The following is a 20,859-nucleotide window of genomic DNA, read 5'->3' on the forward strand; positions in this document are numbered from 1 at the left end:
AAGGAAGGAAGGAAGGAAGGAAGGAAGGAAGGAAGGAAGGAAGGAAGACCAACAAACTGATAAATATGATATGCCTTCATTATAACCTAGAAGGTCCAGGTGCAAATTTAAAATTGTCAGTTCCTCAAGAACAATCTAGAACAAAGCTGGTCCCCATCCTCTACCAGTCTTTTCTTTCCACTCTGGCTCTGTCCTGCATCTTGAGGGCTCTCACAGGTATGTACATGAACATTCTTGCCCAACATCCAGGTGGCCACTCCTTGCCCCTAGAGGTGCTCACTCTAGCAGCACCATCTGCCCTCAGGTCAATGGAGGAAGGGGGCTACGTAGGCTCTGCAAATGGACTCAAGTCCATCTGGGCAGGGAATTCTGGGGTCTGGGAATTCAGAATGTTGCCCAGAAGGAGAAGGAATAGTTCCCTCGCCTGGCAGACCCCTCACTCACTGGGGAGCGAGGGCCTTTAAAATAGGGCCAGGTCTAAGAATGATTCTACATAAACAAGTAGCTTTAAGATTAGAAAGCTGAATAAAACAATTTTGGCAGTTTAGTTTTCCCCTTGGGCTCAGTCAGTAGATTTGCCTTTGGCGTTAACATACCCAACATATCTTCAAGTTGCCCAGTGGAAGCATCACTAACTGGTTGTATAGAGCTTTGGTTAGGGGCTCTGGTCACGCCCCAACCTCTAGACTCAAAGGTGAGTGAAGTCATACAAAGTCAACTTTGAAAAGGGAAATAATCTGAAGCGCGGTTGTTCTGCCTACTCCTGGGTTCTCCCAGAGTTGGAAAAATAAACTTGAATACAGATAAATGAAACGTTAGTGACCATGAGTAATACATAACGGAGGTGTTAGTATATTTATACCACTTTTGCCCCATACCATTATGCCATACTGTATTAGTTTACCTTCTTAAAAAGGAGAAATGGAATGTATTATATTATGACCATATGATAGTCTGGAGGGTCTCACCAGGAAAAAGATGTCACACCCAAAGATGGAAGATTTAATCACAAAGGGACCATTCATTAGACGAGGTTGGGGTAGAGGAGAGTGAATGAGGTAGCCTGGCAACCTGGGGTCAGGAGCAGGAGAGCCCATAGAACAGGGAGGGGTTGGTTACCAGAACAGGGAGGGAGTGGTTACCAAAATGTGGAAGGAGAGGAAGTCACTCTGAAGGAAACAGTGACCTTTAGTTGACAGACATGGGCCAGTCTGAGGCAACCTTACAGGGAGGGCACCATGTGGATGAATACTCCACGCTCACTCCCCGTCCTGAGCCGCTCCAGTCTCCTGCTGGGGTTTCCCATTGTCCAAATCCATAGAGAGGGAGCAAATCCACTTACAGGGTCCTGCAGTCTGCCTCCCCGGGGGCACAGTGCAGGACAGAGGCGTGGCCAAAGTAAATGCAGGACAGCCAGTGCACAGCATCACTGAGTATGTTCAATTTCTCTACCCAGGGAGTCTTCCTCAAGTGGTCACAGATTTACCGGCGTCTAAAGGAAAATGTGCCATTCTATGGTGACAATGGTCACAACTAAACTTAGTCCAAAGACGGGAAGCTGGGTTAGTGGACAGTGGCTCAGCCAACACCAGCCTCTCTCTGCCCATTTTATAAGCTGCTTCTGCTTTCTAGAATGACATACACCCTTCTCTGTGGCCCTTAGGCCACACCTGAAAATGACCGTGGACACAGGAAAGACAGCAGCGATGGGGCAGAGCATTTCATAAGGAGGACAGAAAGCCATAGAGCTACTTGCCCAGGTCACAACTGTGCTAGTCGGAGAAAGGGATGGCAGGGATTGCTCATGAGAGAGGACGGAGTGCACAGTGCAAGTGGTGCCCAAAGGAGATGGGGACAGACAGACGTCTGCTTCCCTCTTTGAGGAATAGTAGACTTGGGAATGTTTGAGCCAGGCAGAAAGATTCTGTGTTCTCTGTGATGAGCAAACGTTATTTTTTTTCTCAATTGGAAAAGAAAACGAAAGTCATCATTTTGGGAGAAAAACAAAATGACCAGGAGTTTACCTGTTTGGCTACCTTCTTATGTCATTTTCTTTTCTCATTTCTTCTCCGCTTCCCACTGATTCAGATGTGTCTGGTACAGGTAACGTTCAGCCACCCTTCCCAGGGTTCTCGGTTGTTTTCTTAACAAAGCCACCCACCAGGCTGTCCTGCCAGGCTGCTCCCTGAGCACCCCTTCCAGCTTGGGCAGGTTCAGTGGGTGGTGGGGGGGTGGCAGAGAGGGGCTCAGGGGCAGGGATACACTCCAACCCAGCCTGCCCCGTGCCTCTCCTGGGCTACTTCATGGACCCACCCCTCCCTCCTCCATCCCTCAGCATATCCTGTCTAGTGAGGTCTGGTTCCACTGACCCCAGGGGTAGACGTGAAGGGGGACAGCATTCACAACAGAGCTGGGGTCCACCCTCATGGAAATGCTTGCTTTGAGCAGACCCCAGCCTTCCTGGTGATGTGTGCAAGGGTAGACAGCTTCCAGGAAGCTCCACCTGCCACCCTCACTCTGTGATACAATCACATTGTTGTGATACAACAATCGTAACACACACTCTTGGTGTGTTTCATCCTGTGCTTTTGAAGGCTCGCATTTAAAAATTCTTTCCTTATCTTTTGCTTGCCATCTTAACTTACATCCCTTTGATTCCAGCTTCCGCACAAGTTTAGGCTTTCTGAGCATGCTTCTTAGACTTTAGGACGCCTGAGTTCAGTTCTTACTGATTTATAACCACACAGGGAAATACAGAGTAGAATTTTTGCAAGCTAAGATTCCCATCCTCTAGAGAGTGCAGATGTTTTAAGGCAGCTTGAGGGGCCCCATCACATCTCTGCTCTGAAGGAAACAGCACTGGAGTAAACTGTAAACAAAGGGAATCTTAGCCGAAGGAGACCACAGAAGGGCTGGTCAGTCGCCCAGATTATTGGTGAGCGCTTGTTACTGTATCCACCTCACTTGCCGTTCTGCAGGGTGATGCCTGGATCTCGCTTGCCTCGCGGGACAGCCCCCGGGGGCCGCAGGCTCTGTTTTTTAAGGCCAACATGTACTGCTGACCTATTAGGTGTGCAAAGCATTAAGGTGAAGGCGACATCATCTTGGCCCTCCAAGCTTGGGCCATATGGGAGTATTTTGCATGGCCTCTGACTCGGCCTTACCATGCAATTGTGTCATCGGCAGACTTGGGGCTTTTCCGACGGGCCTTGATGGTGTTCTACATGGACTTCGCCCAGCAGTGCGGCCGACCTCTGTACAAGGTACGTGCGCACTCCGGTGTGCCTGTCCTTCTCCCAGAGAGCCAGGGAACAGGAGGAGGGGCAGGCTCGGGGCAGACACTCAGGTTCCCTAAATCAAGAGAGCCAGATGGCCTAGGGTGGCTGAGGTCCAGTTAGGGGGAAGAAGCATGTTACTTACTCTTCTCGCTCATGAAAAAGCAAGCTGGGATGGATCTATTTTTATACATGAAATGTTGCTAGTGTATACAGAGAACATATGTGCATACATAGAAAACTACTAAACAGTGACAATTGCCGTGGGGAAGGATCAAGGCAGGGCATCCGTGTATAAAATCATCCAAAGAGGTATGATTATTTCACTTGGGGAAGGGAAAGGAGCACCCACTCAGTAATTGTACCAAGACAGCAGGCTCAAACCAGGCCTGTCCCAAGCAAACTGGGGCACCTGTCACTCCAGTTGCTTTCAGTAAGAGCTTACGCTTTCCACATTATACATTTGTTTGATTTTTATACATTGTTTGATTTTTACAGTGGGCAAGAATATTCTTTCCAAATGATGGTTATTACTTAGTGGCTGAAATACAAGTCCTAAAAATTCACCATCATTGTTTTCAGTATATTGTACATTGCTACACAGAACAGAGGGATTGGGGCCCTGGTCCCAGCTCTATCTTGGCTCACTGGCCAGTGACCTTAGGAAGGCTACATACGTCCCTTGAGTCACTGCCCCACCCTTTACAGGATGCTGTGACCAGAACTGGTGATGCTGTTTGGGGCCCGCACACAGGAGTTCCCTAAGTACCTGTTAATAGTTTACGATCCAAGGATGTTTACATAAAGGAGTATTTCAGCCTTCTAGAGCTTGGGCAGGAGCTATAGGCACTAAAAATTGAAGGGATTGAGGCTGAAGGGTTTTATTCACAGGAGAACTTAAAAATCCAGTAGGACCTGTAAGTATTTTGAGAGTTAAGCATGCTTTAGCTGTGAGCCAGGAAGAGCAATTAATGTTTTGTTTGCTTGCTTACATTAAGTGACGCAGGCTTTTTTTTTTTTCCCTAATAGACTATTTTTTTAGAGCCACTTTTTAGGATCACAAAAAATTGAGCAGAAAATACAGAGATTTCCCATCAATCCCTTCCCCCACCCATGCACAGCCTCTCCCACTATCAACACCCCCAACCAGAGCTGCACATCTGTTAGAGTCAGTGAGCCTACATGAACACATCATAATCATCCCGAGTCCGTAGTTTACAGTTCACTCTTGCCCTTGTACATTCTTTGAGTTTTGACAAATTTGTAACAACAGGATTCACCACTTCAGTATCATACAAAGTAGTTTCCCTGCCCCCAAAATCCTCTGTGCTCCACTGTACTTCCCACCACACATGCCCCACCCCCCCGCCCTGCAATGCCTGGCAACCACTGAACCTTTTACTGTCTCCTTAGTCTTGCCTTTGCCGGAACGTCATATAGCTGGAATAATATAGAATTTAGCCTTTTCAGATTAGCTTCTTTCACTTAATAATAGGCATTTAAGATGTCTCCATGTCTTTTCATAGCTTGGTAGCTCATTACTTTTTAGCACTGAATACTACTCCAGGGTCTCGATGCATTACTACATTTTGTTTATCCATTCACCTGCAGAAGGGCAATTTGTAACTTGACAATTACAAATAAAGCTGCTATAAAAATTTGTGTGCAGGGCTGTCTGAGTGGTTCAGTCGGTTGAGCATCTGACTCTTGATCTCGGCTCAGGTCTTGATCTCACGGTCATGAGTTCGAGCCCCACATTGGGCTCTGCACTGGGCATGGAGTCTACTTAAAAAAAAAAAATCCGTGTGCAGGTTTTTGTGTGGGCCTATGTTATAAACTCCTTTGGACAAATACCTAGGAGGGCAGTTTCCCGATCATCATCACTCTTGCCCTTGTACATTCTTTGAGTTTTGACAAATTATATTTGTCAAAATATATTGACAAAAATATATTTAGTTTTCTAAGACACTGTCAAACCATCGTCCGTAGTGGCTATACTATTTTGCATTCCCAGCAGCAATGAATGAGCGTTCCTGTTGCTCTACATCGTCACTGATATTTGGTGGGGCCAATGTTTTAGCCTTTCTGATAGATGGATTCATTTTTTTTTTTTAAGATTTTATTTATTTGACAGAGAGACACAGTGAGAGAGGGAACACAAGCAGGGGGAGTGGGAGAGGGAGAAGCAGGCTTCCCGCCGAGCGGGGAGCCCGATGTGGGGCTCCATCCCAGGACCCTGGGATCATGACCTGAGCCGAAGGCAGACACTTAACACTGGAGCCACCCAGACACCCCAGGATGAATTTATTTTTTTAAATGAAGATATTTCCTCCAAACCGAATGGATCACCCACAAAGACGGAGAATTGCCACTTTTTTTTTTTTAAGATTTTATTTATTTATTTGAGAGAGAGAGAGGGTCAGAGGGAGAAGCAGACTCCCTGCCGAGCAGGGACCCCGATGCGGGACTCAATCCCAGGACTCCAGGATCATGACCTGAGCCGAAGGCAGTCGCTTAACCAACTGAGCCAGCCAGGCGCCCAGGGGGAATTGCCACTTTTAAAAAGTCGATGAGGCCATGCAAATTAAAGTATAATCAGAAACCACCAGAAGTTTTAAGTTGTATGCAAATGTGCAGGACCAGATTGTGAATTAATCTCTGTCAGAGCCATTTTCCTTTGAGATGGTCCTTTCCTATTTTCCCCACTACCAATGTCTTTAGTGTTGAGGCTGTGTGTTTAGAGACCAGGAGCCTGGGAGCTGCAGGGCCTCCCTGGAGCCAGAGTAATGGATAGGAAACCAGCACCTCCCATCCGAGTCCCAAGAGCCGCCTCATGGCCCACGAAGTAACACAACACAGGGGAACACCAGGAGCAGAAAGCTTTTAACTACTCATCAGCTGCACACACCTCCAACCTGCTCACCGAGAAGTGGGCCCCAAGTGCCCAGCGACCCTCCACATTGGGGGGAAACAGTAAGAGTCCTGTTTACTCACCACATCTTCTTTAACAAAGTCACTCTATTCAGTCCCAGGCCTTGCCTTTTGTTCTCATGGGGGATTAGGGTCTGAGGGCAGGTGCAGCTCTCTCAGAACCATGGAAACTTCCACCGGGCAGCTGTTCTCCCGTAATCGATGCTTCCCCTGTGGTAAGTTAAAAGAAAAGCAATGCGTGCAGCCTCTCATTTGATGTTTCCTTACCAGGACAGAATGGTGTTGCTCATCGTGGGGAATCTGTTTAACGGGTCCTTGTAAGTAGCCTTAGGAAGACACGTCTTTTCTCTTTGCTGATGTCTGTAACACTGTGGTTTCTCTTTCCTTGGCTGTCATTTTTATAAGGAAATCTGAAACTAAGGTGAGTGTAGGACTGTGCCTGCTCTAGGGACTTGAAAGAAAGGTATTTTTCCTCCTCCAAAGAATGCACTAGGAAGCCTAGTGTACTGACAGTGGCCTCTCCTCAAATGTTGAGTTGAGTTTAACGCATTGATGCATTGCGTTCATTTGCTCAACAAGACCAACATCAAATTTGTTATCTATGTCAGCAGACTACATAAATAGTTAGATGATAGAGATTACGACAGTAGATGCACAAATGAAGCATAGTTTTAAATTCTTGTGAACTCTCCATAAACGCTACCCAGTAGACATTTCCGTTTCTTACTAAGTGTGGGTGTGGGTGTGGGTGTGGATGTGTGTGTGTGTGTGTACAAGTCTCTTTCCTATTTATTTCTTTCCCTGTAGGTCTCAATCTTCCTACCACCCCAGTGTCCTTCTTCTTCCTCTTTCCCTTCATTATCACCTTGGCTTTTCTTCTTCAAATGGCTTCAAAATAGAACAGTACAACAGACATATATTTTGCTATCTGTAACTATTTTATACAACCTGTTCTCAACTTTAGAATGTAAGTGAGATATTTCATTAATCCCTAAAAAAAATCAGTAAGTTTAATTGCTTTTATTCGTGATCTTAGCTGATGTACTATAAAGGTCAGCGACCTCTGATGGAAAGATGACTCCATCCCCCTGTCCCCCTTTAAGACATGAAAGGAATGGAAGAAGAGGCACACCTTCAGGGGAAGCCAGAATCTGGTCATGAGAATTCAAATCTTATTTGGGGCATATGCTTCTGGAAAAATCTTCCCATAGTGTTGTCACCCAGGGATGACTCTGGGTAAGATCCACACCTGTGAAGGACCCTTCCTTTACGTAGGGATACGTCAAGGTGGGTGGTTCTTGGCAGTGCTCACCTGTGGTGCTCTTCTTGACCACTCTTTGAGGGCAGACCCCACCGTCCTGATGACTATAAGACAGGGTGCTGGGTGCTGGTAGGAGGAAAGGGACCAACTGCTTGATAAGAAGCAACCGATAACCATGTCCCCAGTGCTCACAATCACCTGGTTTGTCCCTGCCTCTCACGTAACCAAAACCAAACCCATCATCTGCTCACAAGACAAGGTGAATGGCCTCTCTTTTCTTGCACAGGAGCTCCTTGGGCACCCAGGCCTGCAGGGGTGAATGAGGTGTGATGACACACCAACACTGTGATGGCCTGGGAGGGGGTTACCTTCCTCTTTGTTCCTCCATCCTCAGTTTCTCCTGGACATGACAAGACATGGAGTGATTTAACATGAACCTTGAATGTTATTTTAAAAGGAATCACTCTCATACAGTCATGAAGAAGAATGGTGTGTGTGTCTGTACACACATAGAGAGAGAGATGTGCGTGTACATCTGTAGGTACACACACAGAGAGAAAGAGAGATAACCAAATGTGGCAAGTGCTAATAATGGATGAATCTCAGTGAAAAGCTTACAAGAGTTTTGGTACATTGAAGAATTCAAATTCTGGGAGGAGGAAATTTCCTATATTATACAGAACAAAGTTGGTTGGAATACAAAGTGAACAAAAAGAGAGTCCATTAATAAGAGCTTTACATTTCAAATACTTAGGAATAAACTTTGAGTGACAGGAGGACTCTTTCTACAGAAAATTTAATTACCTTATTAGGAGACAAAAAGGAAAAGTTAACTGAACAAAGAGAGATGTCGTGCCCTGGGTGGGAAGATTAACTGTTGTAAAGATATTAGTTCTCAAGTTAATGCATAAATTTTGACTTAAAATTGGAATTAATGGGATTTTATTCTGAAATTATTTTCCTACTTAGCACAAAATTTCCAAAGGTCTCACAAAAGAAGATTAATGGAAGGAAGGAAGGGCAGAGGAGTACAATGACTAGTCCAGTTTTATCCAACAGAACTTTCTGGAATGATATAAATCTTCTACACGGCATTGTCCCTTACAGTAGCTATTAGCCAAATATCGTTACTAAACATTTGAAATGTGGCTAGTGTGACTGAGGCACTGAATTTTCAATTTTATTTAATTTTCATTAATTTAAATTTAATGGCCACATGTAGCTACCATATTGGGTAGTACAAGCTAGGCTAACCAGATAATATAACATATTCTAAAATAATAACACAGGTACCCAAAATTAGAAATTAGAAACAAATTAGTGAAGCAGCATGGAGAGGATAGAAATCCAACTATGTATGTGTGTGTGTCTGTATTTATTAAAAACAAGCTTTTCAAAACAAGGACATAGGAAGGGTTCTATAATAAAGAGTTTTATTGTAACTGAATAGAAATTTGGAACATGCTAAATGCTAATGCTAAACCCCAATCAAAATAAACTTTGGTATTAATTTAAAAACCATAGACAGCTAGCAAAAATTTGATAATGTGTGTCCAGCCAACTTTTGAGATATTTTTCTACTTCTAATAATCTAGTCTTATGAACTAATCTTAAATGCCAAAAAAAAAAAGAGAGAAAAGAAAAGCACGCTATGTCTGAAGGTATTCATTTATTCATTGCAGTGTTCTTTAGAATAATGAAAAGCTGCAAGACATCTAGAGAGGAAAGATGATTGTGGTACATCCACTTATGAGAACTTTACAACCATCAAAAATGCCAGGTCTGAAGGAGGTGTAGTAATTTACATAGGTTAAAGGTTTTTTTTAATTCCCCTCCTCCCCAAAATACAAGTGGGGAGTGAAGCAGCCAAGAATGTTATAAATCCACCTTTACGCCTACAAAGTCATTCCTCCTTAACCTCAGTGCGCTCTGTGGACTGATCTTTCGGCCCAGGGACTTTGCTTCCTACATGCTGGGGATCTTCATCTGTAACCTGCTGCTCTATCTGACCTTTTACATCATCATGAAGGTAAGAGTGGGCGCTGGGGGCCCCCCACCGGCAGCCCGGGGCCCTGCACAAGCAGTACCCCAGCCTGGCAACATCTGCTTCCCACCCACAGCTTCGCAGCTCAGAGAAGCTCCTCCCGACCCCGCTCCTCTGCATCGTGGCCACTGTTGTGATGTGGGCCGCCTCGCTGTACTTTTTCTTCCAGAACCCCAGCAGCTGGGAGGTAAGAAGTCAGTTTTCTTTGCAAAGAAAATGTTCTCCCTCCATCTTGCCTTGTGGACCTTCCTACCTCCCTCTCTTCGAGTGCTTGTGGCTGTTTGTCTTTGAAATGAAAGCTTTCTCTAAAAGGGATGGTATTTCCTATCCATGCATAAACGGCACGCGGTCCTCACCGTCAGGGCCCCACCTCGTCGACGTGGGGGCCCTCCAGACGCCACAGAATTGATCTTCATTATGTGTTGTATGACGATCCTCCCCCCAGTGGATGTTTAACGTGTGCAAAAACCTTGATACGTGTGTGTTCTTCATAATCCACATCCATAAACAGATCCCCAGCTGCCGGCGTTTATAAACCCGCAGCATAGAGAGGAGAGCGGAGGCCTAGGAAACCAGGGCTATACCCAGGAGCAGACAGGAAGCCTCAGCTCTCTCTCCACCGGCACAATCAATCAACTAGAACATTTTCATCACTCCAGAAAGCAAGCCTGCGCCCATTAGCCGTCGCTCCCCACTTCTCCCTCACGCCTTAGCCACAGGCAACCCCCAGTCTCTCTTCTGTCTCGTAGCTCTGCCTGTTCTGGACATTTCATATCTATGGGTCATACAACATGTGCCTTTGAGTCTGGCTCAGGCATTCATCCGTGGGGTAGCACATATCCGTAGCCATCTCTTTTTACTGCTGAATTACACTCACTTGTGTGGAGACAGCACTTCTCCTCTATAATCAGCTGATGGACATTTGGATTGTTTCCGCTCTTTGGCTCTTACGAATGCTGCTGCGGTGAACATTGTGTACAAGTTTTCACGTGGACTCAGGTTTTCTTGGAAGCTCACTTTTGGAGCCAGGCATCTAATCTAGTAGCCTTTTTGTAGCTTTCTGGATGTTCAGTCCTCTAAACAGTTGAACTGTGGGAATGCTCACTCACGTCCTGCCTCGCCTTCCTCCAGGACACCCCAGCTGAATCCCGGGAGAGGAACCGGGAGTGTATCCTGCTGGATTTCTTTGATGACCATGACATCTGGCACTTCCTCTCTGCCACTGCCCTGTTTTTTTCATTCTTGGTGAGTTTATAAATACCTTTTCTTTAAGAAATATACATTTTTTAAAAAAGATTTTATTCATTTATTTGATAGAGAGTGAACGAGAGGGAAATGGAGCAGGGGGAGAGGCAGAGGGAGAGGGAGAGGGAGAAGCTGACTCCCTGCTGAGCAGGGAGCCCAACTCGGGACTCAATCCCAGGACCCTGAGATCATGACCTGAGTGGAAGGCAGAGGTTTAGCCTTCTGAGCCACCCAGGCGCCCCTAAAAATACCTTTTTGTTAATTTCTTCTTTCTTCACATCCCATACTTTTTTTCCCCCTCTTCCTTACCTTTTTGTATTTCTCTCGAACTTCCCTTTCCGATTCCTCATTGTAATTCAACATACAGACTATTTTATTTCTTCTCCTTCAGTTAGATCTTTATTTTCGTTTTCCTTTTACTCTCCAATATTTTAAGACAGAGTGACAAAATGATTTTTCTTAAATGGCACAACGTCTGGGCTGAATTGGTTGTTAGAACTCACATGCCCTGAATCGCCCCGGGAATCACTTTTGGCATTCACTCACATTTGGGTAACATACTTGTGCCACCCTCACATTCCCCCTCTCCCAGTCTCACTGAATATCTTACAGATATTTTACAAATTCCTAGAGCGCTCAGGAGATCCGCCCAGGCGCCTCTGCTGCTTCTCACCAGTCGGCCCCAGATCTCTCCTGTAATCCCTCCATTTCTTTTGGCCCAAACACCTTTCCAGAAGCTATGCATGGCCTAACAGCCTTGGATGATCACTCCTCGCATCCTTTCATCCTCATTTAGAGACTTTTCCATATTAAAAGTCCGCGGTGCCTGGACACGGATTCTGCTGGCAAGTAACAACACGGCGAGACCTGTGCGCTCCCTCCGCTGCCGCCGCGCAGCCTCGAGAGTGGAGTGGGGCTGCCCCCTCGTGGCCAGCCGGGGAAGTTCAACAATCCGCCTAAACCTCGTTCCTTGTGACTTTTATTTCTGATAAACACTTTCATTAGAGAGACAGAGACAACAAAAGGAGTGAAAGTTTCCACGTGAAGAGAGCAGTGGTAGAGGGAACTAAAAATGGAGGAGGGGGTGTGCATTTCTTGTATAGCAATACTCTATGCAACAAGACTTCCTTTCCTCTAGATCTTAAGCCCAATGTCCCCTTCTAAGTTATGACTTCCCTGGCCACTCTATCGGCACTTTTTTACCTTTCCCCAACCCATACTTCCTGTGTTCCCTCCATGGTCTAATTTTCATTACTGTTTTTATTACGTGTTATTACCTTGAACACTGTACTTAGCACACCTCACTAGCATGCTACATGTATTTGCTCATGTCTGAAGCTGTCTCTCAAATGTAAGCTCCAGAACGGTAGGGAGTTTTGTCTCTTGTGTTCCAAACTATCTCTGGCATTTAGAATAGCACATAATGGACCCTTGATAAACATTTGAATTAATTTCTACGTAAACTCTGTAATCCTAATAATCGCCTGTAGAGAGCGCTGCGTTGCAGAAAGCTGTAGGGGACAAAGGCAAGTAAGGGCGCCGGTCACGTCAGCCTGTGTGAGTCTCAGGGAGAAGGTTGCGGCTGACCCTGGCTTCATCTCTCTGTCCCTCTCATTCCAGGTTCTGTTAACCCTGGATGATGACCTGGATGTGGTCCACAGAAACCAGATCCCTGTCTTCTGAGCCTCCAGCTTTAAGAGAGGGAGAGGGAGCAGTCGATCTAGGTGCTGTTTCAAGAAAATACAGGGACGGCCGCAAAGTCACCACTGCCAGATACTCCACTCCCGCTCTGTCGAGTCAGCTCTGCACGCATTCCCATAGGAAGGAGAGGGGCTGGAGGGAGACTCTAGCCTGCCAGAAGGAGAGCAGAGGGGAAGCCACGGGTATGGCCATAGGCAAACCCTGAAGAGTCAAGAGACCCCCATCCCCTCCCGTGTGCAGCCCTGAGCTAGACGTGGACAAAAGCTGCCTCAAAGTCAACTCAATGTCTCGGGACCCCTCCCACTCTTACCCAACATTTGCCAGCAAGGGCAGAACAATGCTGCACGCTTCATCCAGCTGCCTCTAGGCCCAGAGAGGCCAGCAGCTCAGGTCTCCTGCCCACTTTAGGGGGACCCCTCTGCACCTCCACTACATCTGCTGCTCTAGACATCCCAGAGCACCAGCTCGCTCCTCTGAGGTCCAGGGATGACGCAGATTCCTCAGAGTCTGGCGGAGGGCTGAACCCAACCCCCTACCCAACTGGGATAGATATTTTAGTAGGACCAGCCAGTCACCTCCTTGGAAGGAAGGCTGTATGTGTCCCCCAGGTTCCTGATCCCATTAGAAGGGCTCTGGATTGGGCTTTGTCACACACCTGTCCTCACAGGTGACTGTCTCTGGGACCAAGGCTTGGGTGCTTACCTACTTCTTAGTGTCTTTCATCTCACCCCTGTGTGTTGACCCCACAACTCAGGCTCCGCTTTCTTGGGAAGGCCCTGTTACCCCCTCAGCTCCAAGGCAGAAGGGGAAACAGGAGAAACTCTTCTAGCAGCAAGAGAGGAATGACCAACAGGGCTGACAGACTGGCGACATCAGCATCAAGCAAACAGACCTCACCCTAAGGACATGGGCTCCTGAGGCAAATGCAGCAAAGGTGAAATTGCTTCCTCGTGCCTCCAATTCAGACAGCTCAATTCTGTGCCCACATCACCTGTGGAGAATAAATAATTGCTCTAACCAGGGGCACTGCACTGGGGTCCTCCACCACCAACCAAGCCCCCTACCTGCCACTTTATGCTGATCAGGGGCTCCAGATTTTCTCCCTGAAGTTCTCTAAAAGTAACTCTCAGGGTGAACACATTTTACTCATCCTCCTGAGTTGCGAAGAGCAAGCCAATTGAGGATTGTCTTTTTGGTTGCACCTGATTTTCATTCTCTCCCCCAGTAAAGTGTTGCAGAGCTCAGCATCGCACTTCACTCACACTGTCTGGCAATTCTGCTCCTGACAAGCCCCATTTGGACCAAGCACCCTCATTACCTAGAGTAAGATGTAATCAGAAAATAGACATATGAATGTGTACCCCATATATATTTGCCTGTGAAACTGAAGTCACCTGTCACCTATTTTCCTGATTGTTCATTAGAGAAATGGATGATATTTAAAAAATATATTATTCTGTCTCTAAAATATTTGCATAATGTTCAAAATCACATTTTGGAAGTTAGAAAAGTTTAAAAATGCAAAGATGTTTTTAATGAAGCTTTTTGTGATATGTTTTTCTAAAATGCCCCCAAATTCATATTTGGTTTTCTGCTCTTCTTTATTCCTTAGAAACTGTTGGCTTCCATAGGCCACACGAAGGCCACCTATTAAATGGTGGTGTTAGTCTAACATCTAAAACAAATTTCAAAACTGTTTATGGCATATTTGACCTAATTCTTTTATTTTAATGTACTGATGGTTTCAAATCCAAAAAAAAAAGTGCACTAAGGAAATGTGGACAAAGTCTGTTCGAGTGGCCCAAAGTGAATAAACCATGACATGCGTTACCCGTGCAGTTGCTTGTTTGGGGAATGTGTCCGTGGGAATGGGGCGGGGCTCTGAAACGGGGCGGGGCGCTGCCGTGTTCTTGACTGTTTTCTCATCACGTCTGTATTGCGCTGTAAACCCACACGCTGTGGTCAGTTCTCTTCACCACTGCAGGACTGAAAACGCAGACCAAGCCTGCTCTTAGAACTATCAATTCTAAACATACTTGGGGCTAGTTCTTTCTACAGTGCCCCAGCGCCACGGCCGGAGGACCTGAGGAAGTCATCCGACTGCATCCGTGGGGTTGATAGGAATGGGGGGCGGAGGGGGGCAATCGGAGCTTTTCACGGCCGAATGGCCCCCAGTCCCCAGGTAGGGCAGTGCCCACGCGGCTTGCGCCTGCGCTCACGGACGTTGCTCGTTAAAGAAAAGCGAAGGTAACTCTGAAGGCCAAGTTCAGCAAGAGGCTAACCGGAGAAAAGAGCGACCGTGAAGAGGCTTTTGGCCGAGCAGGCACAGAAGTAATCAGAGCCGGTCAGCGGGATCAGGACAGAGGTGTGGCAGCCAGAGGAGCGAAGCCATGCACATAAAAAAGTGACCTCTTCACACCTCTGACGAATGCTGGAGGGGCAAGCCCACCTGTTGACCTTGCATGGTTGAGGGATTAGCCCGGTTTTATTTTAGAAGCAGGAGAAGCCGGTGGAAAGCCAGAGTCCATCTGGGGAAGGGACTTTCCGTGACTGAAGGCACTCACCCAGCCAGCTCCCCGGGCCAGAGAAAGCAGCAGCCGCTTCCTTCATAGCTCCGAGCAGCCGCCGGAATGTTCTGTGGGGTCACCAAATGCATGTGTCAGCGAACCCAACAACATCCAGATGTTTCTCATTCTGGGAGATAGTGTCTCTTGGTAAAGCTTGGGAGAAAGGGAGAAACAAAGATAAACATTATTCGTGGAAGGAACGGTGGAGTCTGAGAAAGATTCTGGAGTCTGATTTTAGACCAAATATGTTCACATGCTCGCTATGTGACCTGGGGCAAATCGCTGGAGCTCTCTGATCCTCTCCTGTCACGTTCGCTACGTGAGGGAGACAGAAGTGGAGATGTGCAGAGCCCCAGGGGTAGTGCGGGGACAGAGGAGGGTGTCACGCACCCCGCCCCTCCTGAACCCCACTGCGGGGCAGCCTGTCCACCAGGCTGGCCTCTCTCTCCTCTAGGGGCTCTCCATTGACACCCGCTGTTCCGTTTCCTGCCCTCAGTTCCAGGAGGCCCGGAAGGGCTTTCGGAGGGAGCTCTTTGCATTCAGAGATAATGTCCAGAGATATCAAACCTCCCAGCCCCGGGGCCCCCTTGCCCTTTATTGCTGCACATCACTGCCTCTGGCCCTTAATACTCTTACTCCAACCTAGATGAAAAATCACTACCAAAGCTACAGCCAAGTGGAAAATCCGGCTCTGTGTGTCACACCTCATCATACCACCATCTCTGCCCCGGGACTCTCCAAGAAACCTGGATTTTCTCCTTTCTCGAGTAGCAGTTCCTACTGTGGTTCAGGGAATGCCCTGCGCAAATGTTCCCCCAACCCTCCCTGCCCCGTCACCAAATGCTCTATGGGGAAAGCCTGGATGTTCAGCCCGCATGTAGATAGGCTTCGGCCTGTGGGAAACAGAACTGGTCCCAGAAAGAAGCAGGAGAAGCTCACCCAGGTTTTGAAATGACTAATATCGCTGGTGAAACTAAGGAAAAGCATTATGAGTAAAGATATGGTCTGCCTCTGCCTGAAGCAATGTAAAAGCCTTGTTTAGCATGATTCTGCCCAGTTTATGGTAGGTTTTTTGTGGTGGTGGTTAACGCTGTTTGGTGGAGACAGGATATATTGTGTGACTAGGTTTTAATGTCCCCTCAGTATTAAAGCACCAGCTTCAATGAGGTAAAGTGCCTGCTAAACCTTAGGCCTTAACACACATGAATTCAAATAGGCTTCACGGGACTTGCAGATCAGCCTTCACCATGGGTTTCTAAAAGAGCCATAGTAATAGTTTGCTTAGATGGGACTCCTCTGCGAGAAGAGACCCCTACTCTGTGAACTCCAAGGGTGGACTTTTTAACAGGTTTCCTTCAAGTGTAGTCTTGCTGTTCTTACTGAAACACAAGGAAGACTAAATGGTTACCACTGTTCACATAGAATTACCTGTTGTTCTCCCAATCTCAGGGAAATGGACTCTACCCTCTTCCTAAATATCCCTAGAGTAGGGGATTTCATCATTTTCCCTGAACTTCAATTTTTAAAAAACTCCTTGGCTCTATCCTTTGTCCTTTTCATTACCTTAAAGTTTTTGTCATCTCAGATTTACCCATCTCACTGGTGATGAAAAATAACCACCATATTTTAACATAGAATAGCCTCGAAGTCGTATCACATCTCAGTCAAGGGCTAAATAAAGTCTAGGTGTTTAACTCTTGTTCAGCACTATAGTTTTGATTTAAAAAATACGAGATTCAAACCGTGAAAGATTTTCAAGTCAGGACAAAAGAAGTCTAACAGCCAAGGCCACTACGGCTTGCTCCTGGGGCCCTTCCTCTACCCTATCTTCCCACATTCTTTATGAGCCGAAGTCATTTTTAGATGGCTACCGAGTTATCCAAAACAACTCAAAAGCTCTCTGTAACATTGCCATCACAGAAGAAAGTTGATTTGCATCTTGTGATTTTTATTATGTTGCCTATCCAAGCCTTTCATAAGGCTCAGTCCCCAGTCCTAGGCAGGCCCCTTCAGAGAAGAGGACCGATTCAGACCTGAGGTTCACTCTGCTTCTCTCTCAACATAGGACACCTGATAAAGTAACCTAATTTTCAGGAGATCCATTTCTCTTTTAACCCCTCCTTCCTCACCTCTTCTCTGTCCACTTACATGGAATCTGAAATACTGCTTTGGCTAATAGTCAGTCAAGAAGTACATAGGCCAGGCTCTGTGAGGAGCTGGACGCAGCAGTGGGCAAAACACATGGTCTCTTCCATCACAGGGAAGAGTCACTTGTGGTCCAAAACGGAAGATGGATGTGAAGCACATCCTCACAATTTGTCAGTTATAAGTGGGCCAAGTGCTCCAACAAGAGAGTGGCCTTCTGAGAATCTTATCATTAGACGCAAAGCAGAAAAAATTCCACATAAGTATCAGCAATTTTTATCCCCAGATGTGAAGCCCTAAACTTGCTGCTGATACAACATAGCATCTCTCCTACTTGAACTGACCATGTCCAATTTTTCATAAGGAAAATCAAAGTCCCAATTTTGATCTCAGCGGAGAACAGAGATCCTCTCAATCCATCCTCGAGGAAGCAAAAACTGCTCCAGCCCTAATTCTGAGGAACTGCAATGACCCATCCCTGCTGGAGGACAAGCAGGAGACTGAGTTTTCCATCTGCCCTTTTAGTGGGGTCTTGCTGTTGGAAACCATTGTCTTCCCACCTCCAACCCTAGAACATTAGAGTCACAGAACTGATCATTAAAACAGCAAACATTTGTCATCAGTTATCATGTCAAGCATTTTATATACATTACCATCTTTAATCCTGAACCCCCACACCACACCCCCCCACATCCCCCCTAACCCCGTGAAGTAGGCACTGTTTCTACATTTGCCAGATGGGGAAACCGACACTTAAGTCACTGTTGACTAGATGAAGCAAATGGTGCAGAAACCTGGATTCACAGCCCAAAAGGAGTAGTTTAAGAGACCAGAGAAAGGGAAGACCGATTGTGTTGTAAGGCAGGCTCTACTCTCATGTATGCATGTATCTATATGTGCAAACCACATAGCCTAGAATTATGTAACTATTGAACACATTAACAAAAAGAGAAGGTTTCAGCAAAATTCAGAAGATGTGTGTCTCTTATATAAACCCGACTAACAACGAAACCTACCGTGCCTTGGGAAAACCAACTGATAAAACCACGGCTTTGGATCACTTTGGCTCTCTTAAACTGGAACGGCTGGATTCACGGGAGGGCCGTTGCTTCGTCTCTGAGCTTGTAACGTTAAAAACCAAAGTCCATTTTATAAATTCAGTGATCGTACTTGGCAAAGGGGTACAGGCCCAATGATCCATTTTAGATTAAAATACATGCAGCATAAGGTGTCAGGTTTCCACTGGAAGCCTGCTGGTTCAGAAACAAAATTAACAACGGAGCAAAAGCACAGGAATGTAGTGGGTTTCTATTTCTTAAAAAACATTCACAGACCCAGAAAATCGCCAAGTCAAAAAGTCTTCCAAAGCTGCCTCTCAGACTGATCTATGCTGGTCCAATAGATCAGGCAGAATCCACCACTCCTGTCAGTGGCTGAACCATCTTCCGACGTGGGGACGGGTCCCAGCTCTCCCCTCCTAGAAGAGAGTGGTTTCATCTCACCAAACTGAGGCTGAGGAACTAGCCTGCATTGAACTGGGGAATCGGAATTCTCCATTGGAAGTACAATGATAGTAGTGGTAAATGTTTTTAAATGTGTCCTGAAATAAAACCAAAAAAAGAACATGACTTGGTTTGAAACACTGATATACTGACCAATTTTCTTCTATCCTAAGCTGTCTGTTGGGCTTTTATATATATATTATTTATATTTAATGTGTATTTGCACGTTTGCCACTCAGCAGCATTTAAAAAAAAAATGGGATTTGGGCGCCTGGGTGGCTCAGTTGGTTAAGCGACTGCCTTCGGCTCAGGTCATGATCCTGGAGTACCTAGATCGAGTCCCGCATCAGGCTCCCTGCTCGGCAGGGAGTCAGCTTCTCCCTCTGACCCTCTTCCCTCTCGTGCTTTCTATCTCTCATTCTCTCTCTCTCTCTCAAATAAATAAATAAAATCTTTAAAAAAAAATCTTTTAAAAAAAATGGGATTTAACCTAATTGAATCATGAGTTCCCAGAAAACTTCCCTAAAGCAGCAAGTTCTCCACCGTCACAATTTGGCTTCAGTCTCTTTCCAAACCACAGATATGAATATGATTAAGACAATGTACAAAAACAAAACCTGACCTGCCCAGCCCAAACTTAGTTAAAGGCTGGATTTTCATTATCTTCCCCCAAATCTGTAGCTTACTAGATCGTGAGAACATCGGTGGCACATTGCTAACCAATGAACCAACCTACCAGACTTCTGAACTTAAGTAGGCAGCAAATTAGCATTATCTCCCTAATTTCTCACAGAAAGAAGAAGAGGTCAAGGAGCTGTTGACATTGACCAACAAACTGTATTCTAGTGTTCCCTGCATTTCAGTGTCTTGGGTAAGGGATAAAGAAGTGAGGAAGGTCCTGGAAAATAATTGGCCACTTTACATTCCAATATTCCTTTGCAACTGGGTGAAAACACTTTCAAATATCAAACTTCATTTGTCCCTCATGTGAACCCTGTGAGGTAGGATAGATAATGTTCCAACAAATTAACTATGATGCAGAAACGTTAAACTGCTTGCCCAAAGTCACGCAGGCAGGGAACAGGAGCCAGATACAAAATACTGCCATTTCCTTTTCTTTTTCTAAAGAATGACAGTAAAACAGCTTTTAGATTTTACCGATTCAAGAAATTGACCAAGAGAAAACCGTCAGTTCAGACTTCTGCAGTTTTTTCTTAACCTTTTTTTTAGGCGTGTATAAACTATATTACATAACACACGTGCACACACATATGCACCCACGTACCCAGCATCCACCCTGAGATACGTTTCCCACATCCTTGTGCCTGATCCAAGTCAAATCCCTGCCCCAGAGATAACCACTGTTCTGGCTTTTCTCTGTATAGACGAATTTCGCATGTTCTTGAACTTCATATGCATGGAATTACGCAGTATATGCTCCTTCTCGCCTGGCTTCTGTCATTCAATATGATATCTGTGAAATTCATTCATGTGTATCAACACCTTCTTTTTGTGAATATATGACATTTCATTTATCCATTCTCCTATTGTTGGATCTTTGGGTCATTTCCAGTTTTTGGCCACTGTAGAAAAAGCTTCTGTGAACATTCGTATACATGTCTTTTGTGAACTTATACAAACATTTCTTCCAGGCTATATACAGAGTGCACTATGGAATTGCTGAGTCATAGGGTAGGTAAGTCTTTAGTTGTTTTTTTGCCTTGTTTATTTATTATTATTATTATTTTAGTAATCTCTACACCCAACATGGGACTCCAACTTACCACCCTGAGATCAAGAGTCACACGCTCTATACAACTGAACCAGCCAGGCACCCCTGGTAAATCTTTAGTTTTAAAGGATACTGCCAACAATTTTCCAAGGTGGTTATACCAATATATACCCTCATTGGCACCACATGAGAGTTCCAATTATTCCATATCTTTGCTAACACTTGCATTTGTCAGCTCTTTCAATTTTAGTTCTTCTGTTTGAGAGTAATAGTATCTCATTGTATTTTATTTCACATTTCTCTGATGACTGCTGATGTTGAGCACCTTTTCATAAACTTTTTGGCCATTTATGTGAATGATTCTTTCAAGTTCTTTGCCTACTTCTAAAATTAGCTTATGAGTCTTTTTCTTTTTGATATATATAATCTTTGCTAGTATGTGATTTGCTGAAAAGA

The 20,859-nt window shown here is 45.5% G+C and overlaps 1 protein-coding gene across 11 annotated transcripts in view; it reads left to right on the forward strand.

Annotated features, from left to right (window-relative positions):
• The window catches only part of SIDT1 (SID1 transmembrane family member 1), a 90,427-nt gene extending 76,132 nt beyond the window's left edge, over nt 1-14,295 (forward strand). For 7 of the 11 annotated variants that reach the window (XM_073893497.1, XM_073893500.1, XM_073893502.1 and 4 more), the window contains 6 exons: nt 3,187-3,263; nt 6,477-6,523; nt 9,391-9,496; nt 9,588-9,698; nt 10,643-10,756; nt 12,377-14,295. In XM_073893497.1, coding sequence (XP_073749598.1) covers nt 3,187-3,263; nt 6,477-6,523; nt 9,391-9,496; nt 9,588-9,698; nt 10,643-10,756; nt 12,377-12,439 — 518 coding nt within the window. In that variant the 3' untranslated portion in view covers nt 12,440-14,295. Of the gene's footprint in view, nt 1-3,186; nt 3,264-6,476; nt 6,524-7,013; nt 9,100-9,390; nt 9,497-9,587; nt 10,757-12,376 lie in introns of those variants that run through there. The other 4 variants (XM_073893495.1, XM_073893508.1, XM_073893501.1 and 1 more) reach the window with 3 other exon arrangements.
• The last annotated feature ends 6,564 nt before the right edge of the window (nt 14,296-20,859 follow it).

Source organism: Callorhinus ursinus, unplaced genomic scaffold (genome assembly GCF_003265705.2).
Source record: "Callorhinus ursinus isolate GAN/ISIS: 27379988/994484 unplaced genomic scaffold, GSC_fseal_2.0 scaffold1, whole genome shotgun sequence".
NCBI lineage: Eukaryota > Metazoa > Chordata > Mammalia > Carnivora > Otariidae > Callorhinus > Callorhinus ursinus.